The following is a 19,913-nucleotide window of genomic DNA, read 5'->3' as shown; positions in this document are numbered from 1 at the left end:
CTGTAAATAATGATGCTTATGCCTTATTGTTACATACAAACGAGTTTTTGTGATGATTACAAATAATTTTGTAAAGACAATCCATTATGATTTTAAAACGACAATAACCTAAGATTTTTTAATGCTTGATTTTCGTTTTCAGCCTTTTAACGATGTACTAACAACTATTCTTGTACAAAACTAATTTAACTATTTTTGCAGGCAAAATGTCGCAATACCGCGCACAATTGTTAAATCTTGCCTCGACAAATGGTTCCCACAAGGTATAATATAAGATAATTCTATATTTGGTGATTACTAATCATTACTAATTATATGTAAATAATTTTTCTTCAATTTGCTAGAAATTATTGCCTTAGCTCCAATAAAATGAGACTCGAGCTTGCTACCATTTACAAAACAATTCATTAAATTTTCTAATTTGTGATTGTACACTGTCAGGAGAAACCCTTAAATTTTAGTTCTTAAAGGGACTGTAAAGGAAAAATGAAATGGGTATAGACAGAAACCTAAGCATTTTAAGTGATGATCGAGACCTATGAGAGTTCTATCTGATGTTCCTGTCTCGAGAAATTGATATAAACTGTGTCAAAATGCGAAAATCTATATAAATAATAGGGTTAAACGGATCATATTCAGCAAATAAACAACCAATCTGAAAATGACGATATCCCAGAGGAGCCTAAGAACCTTAGGTTTGCTTCTATTATTATTTGAATTTAATCATTTTTCATTTATAAAAGATAAAATTGAAAATATTATTTATACGCCCGTATCACGTGTTCAGAACTCCCACCAATTGCAGTTCAGTATACTGGTCACGTGATACGGGCGTATATATGTATCGTTGTTTTAAGATTGGTTGTGTATTTGCTGAATATGATCCGTTTAAGCCTACTATTTTTATACAAAATTTTATACATATAGATTTTCGCATAAATTTGAAACAAATTTCTCGAGACAGAAACACCAGATAAAACTTTCATGGGTCTCGATCAACTCCTAAAATGCTTTGGTTTCAGCCTATACTCGCTTTCATTTTTCCTTTACAGTCCCTTCAATGCAAATTATGGAACTGGCCGAAGCATTTCAAAATGATATTCTTATTTGAACAGAATGAAAAGAGAGATATTTATGGTAGTTCTTTATTACGTGTAAAATTAGGACTTTTCGGTGTAGTCCTAAATGGGGAATGAATGATTGGGTCTGTCCTTTTTACAATAGGAATTTACCGAATGATTTTGGATTTGTTAACGAGAGGGGAGAGGGGGTATTTTACATTAAATATTTGTTCATACAAAACTTGAGCATTTTAGGACATCTCGGAGAAGTTTCGTGAAATTCTGGATAATATTCTTAACCTAGGGGAGGATGAACTTGTTGAGGGACTAAAGGTAGCATGCAGATTAATATCAGTTTTCATCGTAAAAACGGATATTCATAATTCTTGAAGTTATTCTAATTTCTTTTCTTAAATACAAATTCTGAACTTTTCTTCAGCTTTTTTTGCTAGTTCTATCGTGATTGTTTAGGTTTTATATTCTGTCCCTTATATTTAAAATATATTTAAAATATTTATTTTAGTAAAAGCATTTTTTAGGCGTTCATTGAAGCGATTGTAAACGAGAATGTATCTCTGGTGATATCAAGGCAACTACTTACAGAGGTAGATTTTCATTTAAAGATAGTTTATTGTTTCTGAATTACTATCGTCATTTTGACAGAAAGTTAAGGTTTTTTTTCTACTGTTCTGATAGTGCTTAAATTTTTTTAAACTAAGCCTCTCGGAAGGGAGGGGGGCACACAGCAACTCAATTTGTAATCCCTAACACCCTATTTGAGGGTGTGTGCACTCCTTCCCTCCATGTGGCGTGAACCATGTTAAAGTTAAAGTTTTATCGGGTAGAAGACTGAAGGGGTTTATATTTTCGAGAAATACCTTCTCCCTCTTTTGCTCTGGGAGGAAAAATGATGAAAGTAAGTTTTCTTTGTTTCACCCTTTTTAATATTTTTTTAACCCTAAATTTCATTATTTACTTCCTAAAAACCCTTTATTTTACCCAATTCATTGATTAAAACCATAAAAAGGCTTATGGGCACGGACAATGCCGGGTACATATTTCACTGATGTTCTAGCATTGTAATTTTCTATTTGGCGAAGAAATCTGTTAAAATGACCGTAAAGGAAAAATGAAAGGGTTCATAGGCTGAACGCTTAATACTTCAGCTCTTGATCGCGACCCATGAAAGTTATATTTGATGTTCCTGTCTCGAGAAATTGACTCAAAACGGTGTCAAATTCATACGAAAATTAATATATATACAATTTAGTATAAAAATGGTAGGTTTAAACAGATCATATTCAGCAAATACGCAACCAATCTGAAAAAGAAGATATTCCAGAGAAACCCAATTGTAACTTTGGTTTTCTCCAAATATTATTATATAAATTTATTTTTATTTTTAATAGATATAATTGATAAAATTATTTTTAAGTCCGTTTGACGTCATCAGAACTCCCACCAATGGTATTGCAGTATACTGGTCACGTGATACAGACAGAGACACGTGACCAGTTACTGCAGTTTCATTGGTGGCAGTACTGCTGCATATATATGAATTTTCGTATATATTTGACACAATTTAATATTAATTTCTCGAGATAGGAACATAAGATATATCTTTCATGGGTCGCTATCAAGAGCTAAAGTGATTAGCTTTCAGCCTATACCTCCTTTCATTGTTCTTTTACAGTCCCTTTAAACTTCACAAAATCTATATTTGCATTTTAGATTTGCACGATTCTGGTAAAATTGGAGGATTGTGTATCAAAGGCTGTATCCCACTATACATTAGATATTGTAGCTCCCAGGGTCATCTCATTTGAAGATCAGGTTTGTGTACTGTGTAGCTCCCAGGGTCATCTCATTTGAAGATCAGGTTTGTGTCCTGTTTAGCTCCTAGGTTCATCTCAATTGAAGATGAGGTTTGTGTACTGTGTAGCTCCTAGGGTCATCTTATTTGAAAATCAGGTTTGTGTACTGTGTAGCTCCTAGAGTCATCTCATTTGAAGATCAGGTTTGTCATGTGGACGATGTAGCTCCTAGGGTCATCTCATTTGAAGATCAGGTTTGTCATGTGGACGATGTAGCTCCTAGGGTCATCTCATTTGAAGATCAGGTTTGTCATGTGGACTATGTAGCTCCTAGGGTCATCTCATTTGAAGATCAGGTTTGTCATGTGGACGATGTAGCTCCTAGGGTCATCTCATTTGAAGATCAGGTTTGTCATGTGGACTATGTAGCTCCTAGGGTCATCTCATTTGAAGATCAGGTGGGAGGGGGAGTTTGAGAATGTTCTCAGCAATAATAATGAATTTTTATTGTTATTATGGAAAATAACCTTGATAAACCATCATAACTGGGTCCTTTTATATCGGAAACCCACAATCCCGATCTCTTGATCTAGATATCCAGAGTGGGAGGTTTAGATTTTTTTTGCGGAATCTGCTTTATGTTGATATTGGATATCCTCAATTTTTATGTTATTTCAGTAGTTGAACGAAAACTTTCCTGGCTTCTGCTTGGCTGTTCAAGGGATATTTGTTTAATCTACATCTTTATTTATCAATACAAGAGTTCCCACCTCAGATATCCAAAGCAGAAACTTTAAATTAAATTTGTATCAGATCTTTGTTGACTCTCATTGACTGAAGACGGATGTCTGTGGCTTCTGATTGATATATGTTGTAAGCAGATATAGCTCTCCATGTAGAAGTTGACCAGAAAAGCTACGGATTAGTACATTCTGAAAGAGTTAAAAATGTTCACAATACATAAGTTCCAAACTAAGTTCTTTATTTTTAGCTTTTAATCATGAAAATAAGTTTTCATTTTTATTTATATTTGTAGGTTGGTTCTATCCGTCAGCATCTTGCAGATATATTTGAGAGAGAACAAAACTGGAAACAAGCTGCTCAAACACTGGTAATAATGTAGATAGATATACTTTGAATTTTTATTAAAGGGAGTGTTCGCGAAAAATGAAAGGGGGTATAGGCTTAATGCGATAAAAAAGCGCTTTTGATCGCTACTAATCTTACTTCTATCTATTGCGTCTATAAGGAGAAAATTGTTAAAGACGTCTCATGCCGAATAACGTGGCGTCCATACAAATTGAGAAAATTGGAACATACGACTTAGACCGTAAAAAAATCTATTTAATTTCAAACAAATCATTCAGATATTACAACCTGTAGTCATCGATTATCTTTCGCCACATTTATATATAGTTGATTTTTCATAATATGTTATAATTGTTATGATCTAAGAGTTACTTATAAAAACATTTATTCCTGTTTCGAGGATTTTTGGTAATGAAGACGACATTTTCATATTTTCCAGGAATGTTCGAAAACAAGTTGTAAGCTAATTATTATTTTAAAAAAGAAAATCAAAACTAGTATGAAATATCAAATATATACAAATGTGGCGAAAGATAATCGATGACTAGGTTGTAATATCTGAATGATTTGTTTGAAATTAAATTGATTTTTTACGGTCTAAGTCGTATGTTGCAATTTTTTCAATTTGTATGGACGCCATGTTATTCGGTATGAGAAGTCTTTAACAATTTTCTCCTTATAGACGCAAAAAATAGAAGTAAGATTAGTAGCGATTAAAAGCGCTTTTTTATCGCATTAAGCCTATACCCCCTTTCATTTTTCGCGAACACTCCCTTTAAAGTGTTACTCCATCTTGTAAAATTTAATGATAATAATGTAGATAGATATATTTTGAATTTGTATTAAAGTGTTACTCTATCTTGTAAAATTTAATGATAATAACGTAGAAAGATATACTTTGAATTTTTATTAAAGGGAGTGTTCACGAAAAATGAAAGGGGGTATAGGCTTAATGCGATAAAAAAGCGCTTTTGATCGCTTCTAATCCATACTTTTTTAATTTTGATGCGGATCCGGATTCGGATTCTGGGTCCGCTCTGTGAAAAAATGGATCCGGATCTAAATCCGGATCCAGGTTATTTCTTTAAAATATCCAGGAAACCAAAATCTTGCGGATCCAACGGATCCGGATCCTATTCACTGATTAAAGCGCAGATGAGTTATTGAAAATCTGATCTGATTGGTCATTGGATTGCATTCTATAATTGATCTGTCACTTAATTGATTCTTCATCTTTTGTATTTTGATTTTTTGATTCAATTGTTAAGTTGATTTGGTAATTTATTGATTAATAGATTTTATTGGTTAATTGATTTTTTTTAAGTTATTTATTGCTTTAATGATTGATTCATTGATTTATTTCAATATGTTTTAAGCCGATAGATATGTTGATTGATAAATTGGTCGAGTTATTGATGATTGATTTATCTGGTGTAGGTTGGAATCCCCCTTGAGACTGGTCAGAAACAGTACAGTGTAGATTATAAACTGGAGACATACCTCAAGATATCCAGGTTTATCAGTTTAAAGGGACTATATTAGAAATATCACGTAACCCTCCATTTATTGTGTGGCATGTCCTCTATTCTTAACGATTAAACCTCTTTTTAAATGAGAGATATCTAGATAGTGTTTTTTTATAGTTTCCTTTGAAGTGGCTTAAGTCTATGAAGCGTAAATCCGCAATTAAATTTTTAAAAAGAAACAAATATAAAATAAGGTTATTTCATTCGTAATTGAGCACAAAAGGATGTGAATCAGAAATGACACTCAATAAATTAAGGGTCACGTTAAATCTGCAGTTTCTTTTATTCGCATGTTCCGTGAATATTTTTTGACAAAGAGAAAAACTATAGAAGAATTCTTTTATAACAGCGAGTTTCAGTCATAAACCTTTGATGGGCCGATCTACAGGATAATCCTGAACTTAGCCGTAACTACACCCAGAAGAAATTCTGCGCTTTTACATAAAAAAAAATCTAATATTTACATATTGTTCAGGTTGTATTTAGAGGATGAGGATCATGTCCAAGGAGAGATTTTTATAAACAGAGCAGCATCTCTTCAAAACCAAACTAAAAACGAAGAACTTCTCATTGTTTATAAGGTAGGATAGTTAGTAGATTAGAGATATTTATAAACAGAGCAGCATCTCTCCAAAACCAAACTAAAAACGAAGAACTTCTCATTGTTTATAAGGTAGGATAGTTAGTAGATTAGAGATATTTATAAACAGAGCAGCATCTCTTCAAAACCAAACTAAAAACGAAGAACTTTTCATTGTTTACAAGGTAGGATAGTTAGTAGATTATAGATATTTATAAACAGAGCAGCATCTCTCCAAAACCAAACTAAAAACGAAGAACTTTTCATTGTTTAGAAGGTAGGATAGTTAGTAGATTAGAGATATTTATAAACAGAGCAGCATCTCTTCAAAACCAAACTAAAAGCAAAGAACTTCTCATTGAAATTAAGTATGAAAGACGAGTACTTACGTATAATATTTATGACTATAGTCTCTTAGTTTAAAGTTCGAAGGGTCTTGTTCTAAAATCGTCCTTTTCCTAGGTGTGTCAAGGACGAGTTCTGGACTATAAAAGGAAGTTTATTGAAGCTGCTTCAAGATATAACGAACTATCCTATAAAACTGCAATCCATGACAGGTATCATTACTTCAAGATATAACGAACTATCCTATAAAACTGCAATACATGACAGGTATATAGGCTTACGGCGAAAAATAAGCGCTTTTGATCGCTACTAATATTACTTCTTTCTGTTGCGTCTATAAGGAGACAATTTTTAAAAAACGACTCATGCTGAAGAACTTAGCGTCAAATTCAGAAAATTGCAACATTCAGCTCGGATCGTAAAATAATCGATTTAATTCCAAACTGATCGTTCAAATGTTACAAACAATAGTTGATATTTCATAATGTTTTTGGTTTTGTTTCTATATATAATATATTTCGCTGTCGCTGGATTTTAGAACATTCCTGGAAAATATGAAACGGGAATAAATGTTTTCAAAAGTAACTATCAGATCATAAAAAAATATTATGAATTATAAACTTTATACGAATGCGTCGAAAAATTATCGATTATTAGTAATTTTTCGCGAACACTCCCTTTAACAACGGCAAACATTTTCGGTGGCCTTTGTATTAGTTTTCTCGCACATTTGTCATTTGTGAGCAATTCATATTACACATAGCCATCGTTAGTTATTTCAATGATAAGAATTGAACAATCCATAATCAAACGTTATTCTCAAAAAAGTTTCATTTTAGTATTATCATTATATAGATGGGGCAAGAAAATTTCCGGGAAAGTGAATCTTGAAAAGTCAAATATCTGAGTTCCGGAATTTGCCAAAATTTTGACGAGTTCCTATTTGAGTGTTGATTGCGGCCCTCTGTTTAGGCCCCCCCCCCCCTGCGGTACCCCTATGGTAGCGGACGGCAAATTAGCAAACTTATTTTTAAAGATAATGTAAAACTAAAGGTCGAAAACACAATTTTTTACGGAATTTGAATTAAATAATGAACTCTTGCGACATTCAACAATTAATTAAGTAAAGAATGTTACAGATTTTGAAAACTCTTATTAATTAAGTAAAGAATGTTACAGATTTTGAAAACTCTCTCTTATTAATTTTCAAACAAAGGCAATTATTTTGTAAATGAATTATATGAATTTGAGAATGATGAAATATTTCCTGGAATTTATGAATCATATTTAGTCGAACACTACACTTGGACATGGATCCATTAAAATTCTACTATATCTTATCATTTAACGATATTATTCAAATTACAAATTCTGCTTTATTTACAGTTTGTATGATTTATGTGTGAAAAATAGATTGCTGATTTTAGTGAGCGTATGACGGCTTTGAGAAATGCTGCTATTTGTACTATTCTCGCCGCTGCAGGTAAGCCCCTCCCCTCCCCCACCTCTTATCCTCGTTCACTCTATTCACTTAGCTTCTTGTCTAGATTACTCCCTTCCTTCTTTTCCTGCTGTTAATTCTCTTTCCATTTTCCTGTCTTCCTTATCCACTTCCTTTTTTTCCCCAAGATTTCTTAGTTTCCCATTTTTAAGACCCCATTTCCACCTCTTAAAATGACTTGTATGACTAACACGGGGCCTCTTTTTCTTACCCGTCCTGATCCCTTTAATTTTGATGCGGATCCGGATTCGGATTCTGGGTCCGCTCTGTGAAAAAATGGATCCGGATCTAAATCCGGATCCAGGTTATTTCTTTCATAATCCCTATATCTATATCTTTGCAACCTGATGTTGTACTCATTTGATATCAAAATTTGATTATTTAATAATTCATAGTTTTTAAAATATCTCTGGTCTAAGATAAATAAATGTATTAGATAATCAGAGTTTGAGACAAAGACTCGATTTCCTTCACCACAGTATAAAATAATCATTTCACATGAAATATTACGGCTCCTCTGCGTCTGCCCATCTCTCTTTCTCATACTTTCCATTTCTTGTCTGATATTATATATTTATTATGAAACCAAACTTATTGTTTAGGACAGCAGAGAAGCCGTATGCTGGCAACACTATACAAGGTATTTACTAGTCAGTCAACCAATATAACTTTATATATAAAGTAATAATATCTTTTGTCTGTTTTTGTGGTTGTCCGATAATAATGTCCCAAACTCGGTAGAACCACGGAAATGTTCTTAGCTTGGCCTGAAAATTGTTAACTGGGTGGGTAGGGTTTAGTTTTTCGGCACATGATATATTAACATTAGACTAGTTTTTTTAAAACAGTTAAATTAATTTACCTTTTGTTGTTGTTTGTGAACATTTTTAAAACTGCTGGGGCCTATATTTGTAATAAATATTGGGTATTACGATATTCAGTAAATCTGTAGAACGTTGAAAAATGAACATTATTAATGATCGATGTTTGTACGTAAATCCTGTTTATTCATTTGAACTGCGTTCTAAATGAATACGTAGCATGGTTAGCTTAATCATGTGATATATATGCCGTTATAACTGTGCTGTAATACGTAACATGATTTGCCTTGATTATGTGTTATAGATAACTATTTAGGAATTGTAATAACGTCTATTAATTTAACTTGTAACCTATAAACCTTAAATACAAATTAGGTAGAATCAGAACACCACTTTGATTACAGTGTAGAGTAATTGTACCTCGTTGAAATATTCGTGTTGAGATCCTACCTCAGTATAGGGTAGAGATCGGTTAAGGGTTGATAGATAGCCACTGTTGTGTGACATTTAGAGACAGAGTAATAGCTTGTTTGATAGATATGTTTGTGTTCCTGTGTGGTATTTAAAGCCTGAGTAATATAATAGCTCGTTTGATAGCTACGCTTGTGTCCTTGTGTGGCCCTTAGACATAGAGAATAGAATATATATATAGAGAGGAATTTACTAGAAAGAAGTGTAAAACGGCCATTTTGTTGTACTGTTTCCATACTGCAGGTGTACTTCACATATTTGTGCTATATAACCTGTTGGGCCCTGGAATATAATTTTATTGAAAATCTAAAATTATTGTTAAAAGAAACCCAAATTATGAAATAGGCTGGTTTCATAATTGACCAATGATCATTTCACATAGACTCTATGCCTTCCACTTTACAAACGATGATTTTCCGTTATAATTATAAATCAAATGATGTTTTTATTCACCTAATTCATTATAAAGTTTATTTAACAGTTTAAAAAATTCGAAATTGAAATGAATAGTCTAGGGAACATACTGTATTTATGTACTCTACTGCATATAATTTGTGAACATTTACATGATTTGTACACTTTGAACTCCCTTTCAGGCTGAAAGGGACTGAAAAAATTCATACCGAGAGATTCTTTACATTCCTCTCTATATATTCTATTCTCTATGCCCTTAGAGCCTGAGAAATAGCTTGTTTGATAGCTACGCTTGTGTCCCTGTGTGGCATTTTAAACCTGAATAATAGCTTGTTTGATAGCTACCGTTGTGTCCCTGTGTGACATTTAGTTCCTGAGAAATAGCTTGTTTGATAGCTACTGAGATCGCGCCCAGTGATAGTGGCGTTGATAGTTAACGAGATTGCAGTCTAATGGATTGTATCCTGTTTGACTTTTATAGCGGACGGGTTGTACCTGGACTGATACAGTTGTGGGACGAAGTTTAAGAGTACGGCATTTACTACAAGTGGCTGGTAGCAGCGGCGTGAATCAATGAACCCTAGTCAAATGCCAAGATCTTGAAAGAAGAGAATACAGTGATTACCCGGTGGAAAGGTTAACAAAAGGAACTGTGTCAGAAGGAAACCACAGTAGGTTAAGATTGCTACCAGATTACACAATGAAAAGAGTAACAGGAAACCGTTTTAATTGATAGAAGGATCAAACTACCGAATATGAAGGAAACCTGAACGAGGGGAGACATTCAACACGAAGAATGGGAAGTAGAGAAGAAAAGTTTGGAACGAGAAAGATATTTGGAACTGTAAAAGCAGAAAGTAGAAAAAGCGGAGATAAACGAAAGACAATTTGAAGTTCAGGTTGATAGGATACAAGTGCTTTTGATAGCGGACGGGTTGTACCTAGACTGATACAGTTTTGGGACGAAGTTTTAAGAGTACGGCATTTATTACATATTTTTAGTCAGAGTTAATATTTTGCAAATGTAAAAATCTTTATAAAGGAAGGGGAGGATGCACAACACGTATAACTCTCCGGAAATTTAAAACAGTGTTTAAACTGAGAATTGTCTTAGAACGCTGATTTTTTGCATGTGAACTCAAAATTATGTATTTTAACTGCAAAATTCAGTTTAGTGCTCACCCCCCTTTTGTCTTCTCAGCTTACGTATATAGGGTACTTAACAATATCTTTGAGTGTAATTCGCGGAATTTTTTCTGCTGAACTGTACTGTACTGTACTGCACTGTACTGTAGCGCAGTTAAATCTAATTTACTGCAGGATGAGAGGGTACAACAGTTGTCTTGTTTCAATATTCTGGAGAAGATGTACCTGGACCGACTTATCAAAAGGTAAAATTGAACTGTTGATTTCGAAAACTGTAAATAATTATTGTCTGGACTAAAATACTTTTCTGAGTAAATTTTTCTCTATTTGGTCTTTTTGGAGGATATTTTGTACAATATAATAAAATGAACAGTGCTAAGTAAACCAAAATGTGCACAGTTGCACACTCAAGCACTAATGTTTTTTTTCCGTTCTTTTAACAGTTTTAGATAAACAGGGGGAAGAACAGGGAGTTTATAGGGACTTTATGTGTAATTTCAATTGACATTCCATTTGTAGAGTGGCATATCCGATTTACAACAATACCCTTTAAACCTTTGTCGAATCAAGGATTTCTTAGATATTCTTATTTATATAGCGGGAAATTAAATGCAAAGTAACTGCGCGAGTGTACAATGTACATTGAACAGTGTTTACTGCTACCTTGAGTCCCTTGAGTCTCCTCTCTCAGCAGTGGCACTTAATCCTCACCTATACTAAGGGTGTCTACCTCATCATTGTCAGGACAATGGTTTAAAGGATACCGTTGTGAATCGACATGCCTCTATATACAGAAGGTCGCTTAAAATTACGCTTACAGTCCCTTTAAGAGAATTCGAAAAATTCAAATCAACAGAAACCACTACCATTCCGATAAAATATATCAATCAGCGTTATATATCAGCAACAGTTATAACAAACTTTTTTTTTTAGAACTGAGTTGGTTGAGTTTGATGCAATGCTTCAGACTCATCAGAAAGCAACGATGTCTGATGGTTCAACTATACTTGAGCATGCTGTTATAGAACATAATCTACTTGCAGCATCTAAACTTTACAATAACATCACATTCAGCGGTCTAGGAGCTCTTCTAGAGATCCCACCGGAGAAGGTATTAATATTTCATTTTTTTGGCTGCACACCTAATTAGTGATCAAAATTCCAAAAATATAATCAAAATGAATTTTAATTTACAACTTTTTTCATAAAAATGTTATCAGAATTGAGAATTATTTAAACTAGCTTGTGAACTCGACTTTGCCCGTAAAACTAAGTTCATAAAATTGGTAGATTTATTCCTATGAAAGCTAGTTTTTTTTTTCAAATTTGCAAGTCCAGACATCTTTTTATTTTGTCTCATATTGGTTTTATAATTAACGAATTTCTGTGAAATAAACGTTTCTGAATTCAGTGTTTGAATCGGAGCTTTTGATATCCTTATCGATATATTTAAAAGATTTTTTAGAATTTTTGATTATTTAAAGTTTAAATATTATACCCCGCAGACACCCGAAATTTTAAAGGGGAAAAGTGAAAAATCGACTAACTAAAATATATATATTCTGCAGGCTGAGAGGATTGCAAGTAAAATGATCACTGAGGAGAGACTGGTGGGACACATTGATCAGATAGATTCTACCCTGCACTTCGAAACCAGGGAGATACTTGAGTCCTGGGACAAACAGATTCAATCATTGTGTTTCCAGGTAGACATTTTAGTTAAGGCAATACCTGGCTTAGTGAGTAGCGTTACTAGGCCCGGAACTATGGGCGGGGTTCAATCTAGCAATGAATATCTTGATTCCTCCAGGTACTAAACCATTCCGACTGACGGTATTAAGTTATATCGTTCTTGGAGGTTATTACGTTGAATGACATAACTTGCAAACCTGCCAATATCCAAATAGACGAGGGTGACTTAATAATTGAGTAGGTTCCATGAAGTATGCCAAAAGAGCTTCACACCCAATTTCCATGTTTAGTTACGCTTTGTGCCTCTTTTTCTAAACTTTTTCTTTGATTTGCGTGTGAGCAGCAAACTGTAACAAAAACATATTGCTGATCTTAGTTTTTAGGCGGATTTCTAAAATATTTGAAAATTGATTTTTATTAAAGAAACATGATACCTCCTGTGGAAAAATGATTTTCAAATGGGGGGAAGTATTGTTTTCCCTGGCAAATTTACTCGGTCATTTTTGAAATTGACGGAAAGCCCTGATCTTCAGATTTTATATGTTATAGTAAATGGTTATATGAGGGGGGGGGATGTCTAAAACAGAAAAAAAGACTGCCTCCCATAGTTTTGTGAAAATTATTCCTCCTGTTCTATGCCTTTCTGTTTAGGTGAACAATGTGCTGGATAAGATTGGAGCTGTGGAACCGGAGTGGGTCGATAAAACTTTAGAATCTCTGATGGTCTCATAAAAACAACTCCAATCATCCTGTTTGAGAACCAGAATCCTTCATTGAAACTAAACCATCAGCCTGTGGCAAAATGCGGGAAAACTTGCCTTAAATTCGATGTATTTGAAAATCCGTGAAATGAATGTTAAAATATTTCAGAAAGATGAGTTCTGACCTAGAAACCTCCTTCAGGGAGAAAACTAAAACTGAAAATGTTTTCCTCTTCGTCCCGAATATTATCGGGTTAGTAGAAATAAAAATTGTTTGTACTATTAACTTAAAGGGTCTGTAAGCGTAAAGTCAAGTGACCCTCCTTGCAAAGAAGGCAAAGTTCGATTTACAACGAAACTCTTGAGGACTAAAAGCTTTGTCTGATCTAACATGAATCCATTATTTGTGTTTATAACTTTGAAAACTGATAATTTACAATTGTTGATTCTCAACAAAATTGTACCTTTGTGACTCGGGTCTATCCATCTTTACATGGAAGGGTCCCTTGAAATCACGCTTACAGTTCTTTCAAGAAATTTTTATATTAACATTTATTTATGTTTTTTTTTTATTTGATGTCGGGATTTAGATTAAAAAGGGGAGGGAAATGTTTGTTTTGATATTGATAAAATAACAAGGAGAGGATAAATCTGATTTAAAAAAGAATCCGTGTTAAGGTATGCCCGTATATTCCTTGCTTTGGTTTCCTTCTGGTATATGCCAACTAGCTGGTTCACCGCAGCATTGTAAGTATATTTTTGTATTTTATGTAAAGGGGGTGAATATGATTTTATAGGAGTAAAAGATTTTTTTTCAGGGGATTAAGGAAAATATGAAATTTTATTGTTTTAAGTTTTAACTGCATTTTTGATACAGTGCCTTTTGAAGAAGAAAATTTCCCTCAAAGTCAAGTACACATAAAAACTTCCATAACAATTTTGGCGGAGGGGGGGACGGATTATGATTTCCAAGAGAAAAACTGGGTTACACAGTACCCACAAAGGATGAGACTTCAAGAGACGACTTTACGTTATTGTTTTATCTGGTTCCTTTATATCAACGATTCCTTTGTAACTTAAAACTTCTTTCTTTCTTTGTCAAATCATTAAATAACCCATTTAAAGACTACACTCAAGGCAGAAGACTTAGTTTAAACTTGGAATCGTCATATTTGAAGAGTTTCAAGTCGTCTTTATAGTCTCTTTCTTTGTGAGTAACCCTTTATGAACCTCCATTCACTTCCATCTTAAAGCTATTTTTAAATTGATATTTTATAATGAAAAACCTACCAGTAGGTTTCTAAAAATTCAGCCGTATTGTATTATAGCTGGCGATCTGGCAGAATGTCGGGTGTCCCATTGTGATATGTCTAAGTTAAAAAATATCAAAAACACGATGAAAAGAGCAACTTTGATCAAATGCAATTTTCTTTTACATTCAGGAACCTATGACAAAGCTAGAAGTCCATATCTCTTTCTTGATTTAGTAAATTCATCTGGGGCATTCTAGGTGGCTAGTAGGAAGTCCCTAAAACTCTTATATGTTGATTGATTGATTGATTTATTGTGTTAAAGCTGCTACATTTTGTCTGGACTCCTGGATGCTCTAGACGGGCATGCTGCTCGTCTTCTCAACCAATGCTCGAAATTCGGCGGCATGCTTGACATGCTTACTGACAGGTATATTGAGAGGAGAGATGGATTTTATCATTAAGATTAAAAGATGAAATGGTAAGGGCCGGTAGCGAAAGCTAGATCATCAACTGAATCAGAAGATGGAGTAAAGTTATCGAAATATAAAGAGAATTTGAAGGATTTTAGAGAATGGGGAGTCGAGAGATTGAGAGGGATCTAGAGAAAGATCGAGATTAGAGAATAAAGTATTTGAGATAATAAGGGTGATTTGGGAGAAAGTGGGATTTGGGAGAGTTAGGGATTTGGGAGAATGGGGGATTTGGGAGGATGGGGATTTGGGAGGATGGGGATTTGGGAGAACAGGGATTTGGAAGAACAGGGATTTGGGAGAACAGGGGATTTGGGAGAACAGGGGATTTGGGAGAACAGGGGATTTGGGAGAACAGGGGATTTGGGAGATTGAGAGATTTGAAAGATTGGAGGTTTTAAATAAGAGAATGAGAGGTTGGTAGAGAACGGGTTTAAGATAGTAAAGGGTTAGAAAAAATGAGTGAGAATGTAAAAAAAAGCTTATGATACACTCCCTTATGATACACTCCCTTTAGGTGTTAACCATTCTAAAATGTTTAAGATTAGAGAATGAAAGAAGGGTAAATTGATGGAATACGAGATGAAAAAAAAATGAAAGAAAAAATGAACTATAAAATAAATATTATTGATTTACTCTCCTAGATGTGCTACAATGTGTCTGCTGACCACCCTGTCCGTATTCTATCCGTCGTGCATGTTCCTGTTCCAGCTGAGCATGGTTATAGATATCTCCTGCCACTGGATCCATCTTCACACCAGCCTGCTAGAGGGCAAGGGAAGCCACAAGTAGGTTTTGCAAAAAACCGTAGTTATGAAACAGATTAGTAGTCTCTAACTCTAATTTTCTCAGGGGTGTATATTCTTACTGTTAAATATAGTTATTGAGTTAATTTTTCCTCCTAGGGGGCAAAATAAACATAACACCCCCTCCCCAAGATTAAATCCTGGATACGCCACATATTCAGTGATTTAGTGATTTAAATCATTGGGGTGAGAGTGGGAGGGAACCCTCGGATGCCACTAGCCTCCTAGATTTGCTAGGGAGACCGAGCCTCCGCCATGCAGTAAGAGCCTCCGCTACTCAGAATAGTTTCCTAAAGTTTTCAATTGAGGCTGAATTTAAAATTTCTTGAATTTTTTCCCTTTTTTGATTTTCATAGGTATTTTGTGGAAGAGAATTCAATCTAAGTTAAACATTTTTTCATCTTTTGATTTTTAAGAAAATAGTTGGGAAGAAGTTTCAATCAAAATTAAATGCTGTTCCCTTTTTTGCTAGTTTTGGATACGTAAGAAGACACACTATACAGTACACCCATGAATTTTTGAATTTTCTCATCCCTATATCTTTGCTTTCGTAGGGTGTAAATCTTATAAATATAATATTTCGTCAAGCAGAGTTTAACGTTTAAAAGGTCTACAACATCAGGTTGTAAATATATAAGGATTAGGAAATTAGGATACCCTTCAATTTTTATTTTTATTTGAGTAACAATGAGGTAGATGTCGTCCTTTTTGCTATTTTGAAAAGAGATTAATTCGATCAATTTCCTTCCTTATCTTTTGCTTCAAAAATTTGCATATCACTTTAAAAGAGAAACCGCAATTGAAAGCGGTCAATTTTTAAAAAGTAGATTTTTTAATGTTGACTTTGTGAATTGGTCATTTTATTGATCATGATAATTGTACTGTACTGTATACACTATACAGGTTCATGGACCCGACCGGTAACAAGTTCATGTACATGTACTACACTGACAGAAAAGTACTGTTCGCTATGTGTGCAGGTAGGAATATTGTATAATGTACATTGTTCTTAATTGATTAGTTTTTATTATTATAGGTTGAGTATTTTTATATTAAATTGTTCTTAATTTATTAGTTCTTATTATTATAGGTTGAGGATTTTTTTAATATTAAATTGTTCTTAATTGATTAGTTCTTATTATTATAGGTTGAGTAATTATTTTATTAAATTGTTCTTAATTGTTTAGTTCTTATTATTATAGGTTGAGTAATTATTTTATTAAATTGTTCTTAATTGATTAGTTCTTATTATTATATGTTGAGGATTTTATTATTAAATTGTTCTTAATTGTTTAGTTCTTATTATTATATGTTGAGGATTTTTTATTAAATTGTTCTCAATTAATTATTTCTTAATATTATATGTTGAGTTTTTTTTATTACATCTTTTAAAGCTACTCCCGCTTATTTTAGAAATACATATTTCTATGTCTACTGAAAATTGATAAATAGTGTGCAGTAAATATTATTTTATACATAATCGGCAAGTTTGAATCTTACTTTACATTTTTTGCGTCCCAAATTCTTACGGTTTTTGGATGGGACAGTGGAATATCTGTTCTTCATTTTTGTACAATCTGAACAATAATTTATCAGGTAATGAGATGTTTTACGCCACCCTCTACCTCCTGCACTTCAGCGCTGGGTTCTGGTTCTATCTACTCGCTCTGCTCGCAATCATCTCGTTTCCTGTAGCAGTTGCCAAGTCGGGGATAGCTCTCCTCCAGGTAGAGAAGAATTTTGTACTTAAACAATACCTTGACTTTAAAGTAAACAAGACACTGTACTTCAAATTTTAAGTTTACTGCAACATAAAACAGGAAAAACATGATTTGGGTAGAAATCAAGACAACTGTAATGTAAGGTTACCATTAAACCATTAAACTGTACTGAATGATCAATACACTGTATTTTAAACCAAGCAAGGAACTGTACTGTAAAGTACGCAAGAAACTGTAACGTAGGACAATCAAATCTGTACTGTATAGTAAACGAAAACGATAACTTAAACTGTTAAGTAAAGAGTAAACTGTACAGCAAAGCAAAGTAAATAAAACAATTACTGAAAAGTAAACAATGTTTGTTGTTAGTTAACAAAAAAAATTGTTCTGCAAAGTAAAAAATCAAGCGTAAAATAAACAATGAATTGCATTACAAAAGAAACAAGTAATTCTACGGTAAAGTAAACATAAACTTTTAGTGTACAGCAAAGTAAACATTAAATTAAACTGTACTGTAAAGTTAACAAGAAACTGTACTATAATAACAGTACAGCGCTAGAAAACAACACAATTAACTTTCGATTGAACGAGAAACTGTACGGAAACGTAAGAAATAAAATTTAAGTAAACTGCAAAGTAAATAATAAAGTAAATGATAGACTGTACTGCAAAGAAAACAAATAACTACTGTAAAGTAAACAAGAAACTGTACAACAAAATAAACAATGAAATGTAATGCAGGGCTACCTGGCTTGCATGAACCTTGTTGCGGTGGACACTAAGGAGAGAGAAGATAAAAAGAAGGAGGAGAAGAAGGAGTAAAGATGAGGGAAGAAGAGAGAAGAAAATTTTGACTACTATCTTCTAAGATATCTCTGCTAAATTAGACTAGTCAATAACTTGATTTTGTTGTGGAGGTGTAAAGCACAATGGGTTATCATTTGTGTTATTTTCTTTTCATTTTTCCTTATTAATCGGAACTTTTTTAAATCCAAAGTTTGAAAATATGTTTGATTATTTTTCTGTTTATTCCAACTTTAATAAGTAATTAAGTTTTTGTTCCAAGTGATCGTCCTAATTATGCTACACCTTTGCTTTATTTACTTAACTAGTCACTCTCGATCATTATAGATTATTGTCATTATTTTGATCATTATTAACTGTTGTTCATGTACTGTATATTGTAGATTTTATGCTAAGTATTTAACCCCTGCTGATAGAAAGGATCATTTGTTCATAATTTTGACAGAAGCTTTTTAATTTATAGACAAATCAATCAAACAAAATATTCTATTCTTGTTTGTTATTTCAAACGGTCATGATTGAAAATTGTTTTAATAGTTCTTGTTTGCATTATTTCAATCTGGGCATTAGACACATTGATTTGTGTTGTAATTTGTAATTATAATATCCCATAGTTGGAAATTAATGTTAAATTTATTTTATATTATAAGATATTGGTACGGGCATAACGTGTACCCCTCCCCACCCCCCCAAAAAAATGATAAAATACAATAGAATTCTTCTTATGCTTATTGATTAATTATAACCCCTACCTCATGTGTTAAACAGTATTAAAAATCTATTTTTTAAGTATTGTGTTTTGTGCTTAATTTTTTAAAAACAAGCAATAGTTCGTTAAATCTTACCGATTTTTTGGATTAGACTTTATTAAAAAAGCACCATTTTTGTTAACCGCCCTCTATTGTTTCATGTTCTCAATGTACTATTTTTTTCAGACTAAAAATGATTTTGTCTAAAGTGGATTTGAGGTTAGAATTTTGTTTGAGGTAATCTAAGGAAGTAAGGAAACTTATTATTATTTTGAAACACTGGGAGGATTTGGAAAGATTGGGAGGATTAGGATGATTTAGAAAAAATTTGATGATTGGGGATCATTTAGAGGATCTGGGGACATTGTGAGGGTTTTGAGAGGATTTGAAGGATTTGGTGAGATTAGGAGGATTTGGTGAGATTGGGAGAATTTTTGGGAATTGGGAGGATTTGGGAAGATAGTGAGGATTTGGGAAGAAAGTGAGGATTTGGTGATATTGGGACAATTTGTTGAGAGGGGGAGGCTTTGGTGAGATAGGGATGATTTGGTGGGTTGGGAGGATTTGGGAAGATAGCGAGGATTTGGGAAGAATGTAAAGATTTGGGAAGATAGTGAAGATTCGGGAAGATAGAGAGGATTCGAGAAGATAGGGAGGTTTCGGGAAGATAGGTAGGATTTGGGAAGATTGGGAGGATTCGGGAAGATAGGCCGGGAGGAGGTAGGAAGATAGGCCGAGAGGATTTAGGAAGATAGTCTGAGAGGATATAGGAAGATAGTGAGAATTTGGAGAATTTGGGAAGATCTGAAGGATTTAGGAAGATATTAAGAATTTAGAAAGATATGAAAGATTTAGGAAGATATGAAGGATTAACTTTAAAGCAATAATCAGAACAGCTTCTCAGTTTTCATATTTATTAATACAAATTGTTTCAGATCTCTCGATCCTC

At 33.4% G+C, this 19,913-nt stretch overlaps 2 protein-coding genes across 4 annotated transcripts; both read left to right on the top strand.

The window, feature by feature from the left end:
* The first annotated feature begins 127 nt into the window (after positions 1 to 127).
* On the top strand, positions 128 to 13,333 carry LOC111698468 (COP9 signalosome complex subunit 4-like). The gene is made up of 14 exons (XM_023468817.1): positions 128 to 263; positions 1,317 to 1,394; positions 1,601 to 1,666; positions 2,793 to 2,894; positions 3,912 to 3,986; positions 5,402 to 5,478; positions 5,966 to 6,071; positions 6,533 to 6,627; positions 7,843 to 7,898; positions 8,519 to 8,556; positions 10,943 to 11,013; positions 11,702 to 11,879; positions 12,337 to 12,474; positions 13,112 to 13,333. Exons 1-14 carry the CDS (start codon positions 207 to 209, stop codon positions 13,190 to 13,192), a joined length of 1,218 nt encoding a protein of 405 aa, XP_023324585.1. The 5' UTR covers positions 128 to 206; the 3' UTR covers positions 13,193 to 13,333.
* On the top strand, positions 13,300 to 19,106 carry LOC111698471 (CDP-diacylglycerol--inositol 3-phosphatidyltransferase-like). 3 transcript variants are annotated; one of them, XM_023468821.1, is made up of 9 exons: positions 13,300 to 13,414; positions 13,840 to 13,908; positions 14,737 to 14,841; positions 15,529 to 15,672; positions 16,594 to 16,670; positions 17,287 to 17,417; positions 18,153 to 18,246; positions 18,297 to 18,328; positions 18,524 to 19,106. In XM_023468821.1, the coding sequence occupies exons 1-7, from the start codon at positions 13,314 to 13,316 to the stop codon at positions 18,231 to 18,233; spliced, it is 708 nt and encodes a 235-aa protein (XP_023324589.1). In that variant the 5' UTR covers positions 13,300 to 13,313; the 3' UTR covers positions 18,234 to 18,246; positions 18,297 to 18,328; positions 18,524 to 19,106. The 3 variants fall into 3 exon arrangements, with proteins under 3 accessions (XP_023324589.1, XP_023324588.1, XP_023324587.1); XM_023468820.1 differs by having other exon boundaries at positions 18,297 to 19,106; XM_023468819.1 differs by having other exon boundaries at positions 18,153 to 19,106.
* Positions 19,107 to 19,913: the final 807 nt, after the last annotated feature.

This window comes from Eurytemora carolleeae, unplaced genomic scaffold (genome assembly GCF_000591075.1).
Source record: "Eurytemora carolleeae unplaced genomic scaffold, Eaff_2.0 scaffold167, whole genome shotgun sequence".
NCBI lineage: Eukaryota > Metazoa > Arthropoda > Copepoda > Calanoida > Temoridae > Eurytemora > Eurytemora carolleeae.
This window is presented reverse-complemented; position numbering and strand designations above follow the sequence as displayed.

Excerpts from the sequence above, each read along its gene's own strand:
- LOC111698468 (XM_023468817.1), top strand. The coding sequence starts at position 207 with ATGTCGCAATACCGCGCACAATTGTTAAATCTTGCCTCGACAAATGGT. Across the intron at positions 264-1,316 it reads CGACAAATGGTTCCCACAAG|GACATCTCGGAGAAGTTTCG; the intron begins GTATAATATAAG and ends TGAGCATTTTAG. Across the intron at positions 11,880-12,336 it reads TAGAGATCCCACCGGAGAAG|GCTGAGAGGATTGCAAGTAA; the intron begins GTATTAATATTT and ends TATATTCTGCAG.
- LOC111698471 (XM_023468821.1), top strand. The coding sequence starts at position 13,314 with ATGTTAAAATATTTCAGAAAGATGAGTTCTGACCTAGAAACCTCCTTC. Across the intron at positions 13,415-13,839 it reads TTCGTCCCGAATATTATCGG|GTATGCCCGTATATTCCTTG; the intron begins GTTAGTAGAAAT and ends ATCCGTGTTAAG. Across the intron at positions 17,418-18,152 it reads CGGGGATAGCTCTCCTCCAG|GGCTACCTGGCTTGCATGAA; the intron begins GTAGAGAAGAAT and ends AATGTAATGCAG.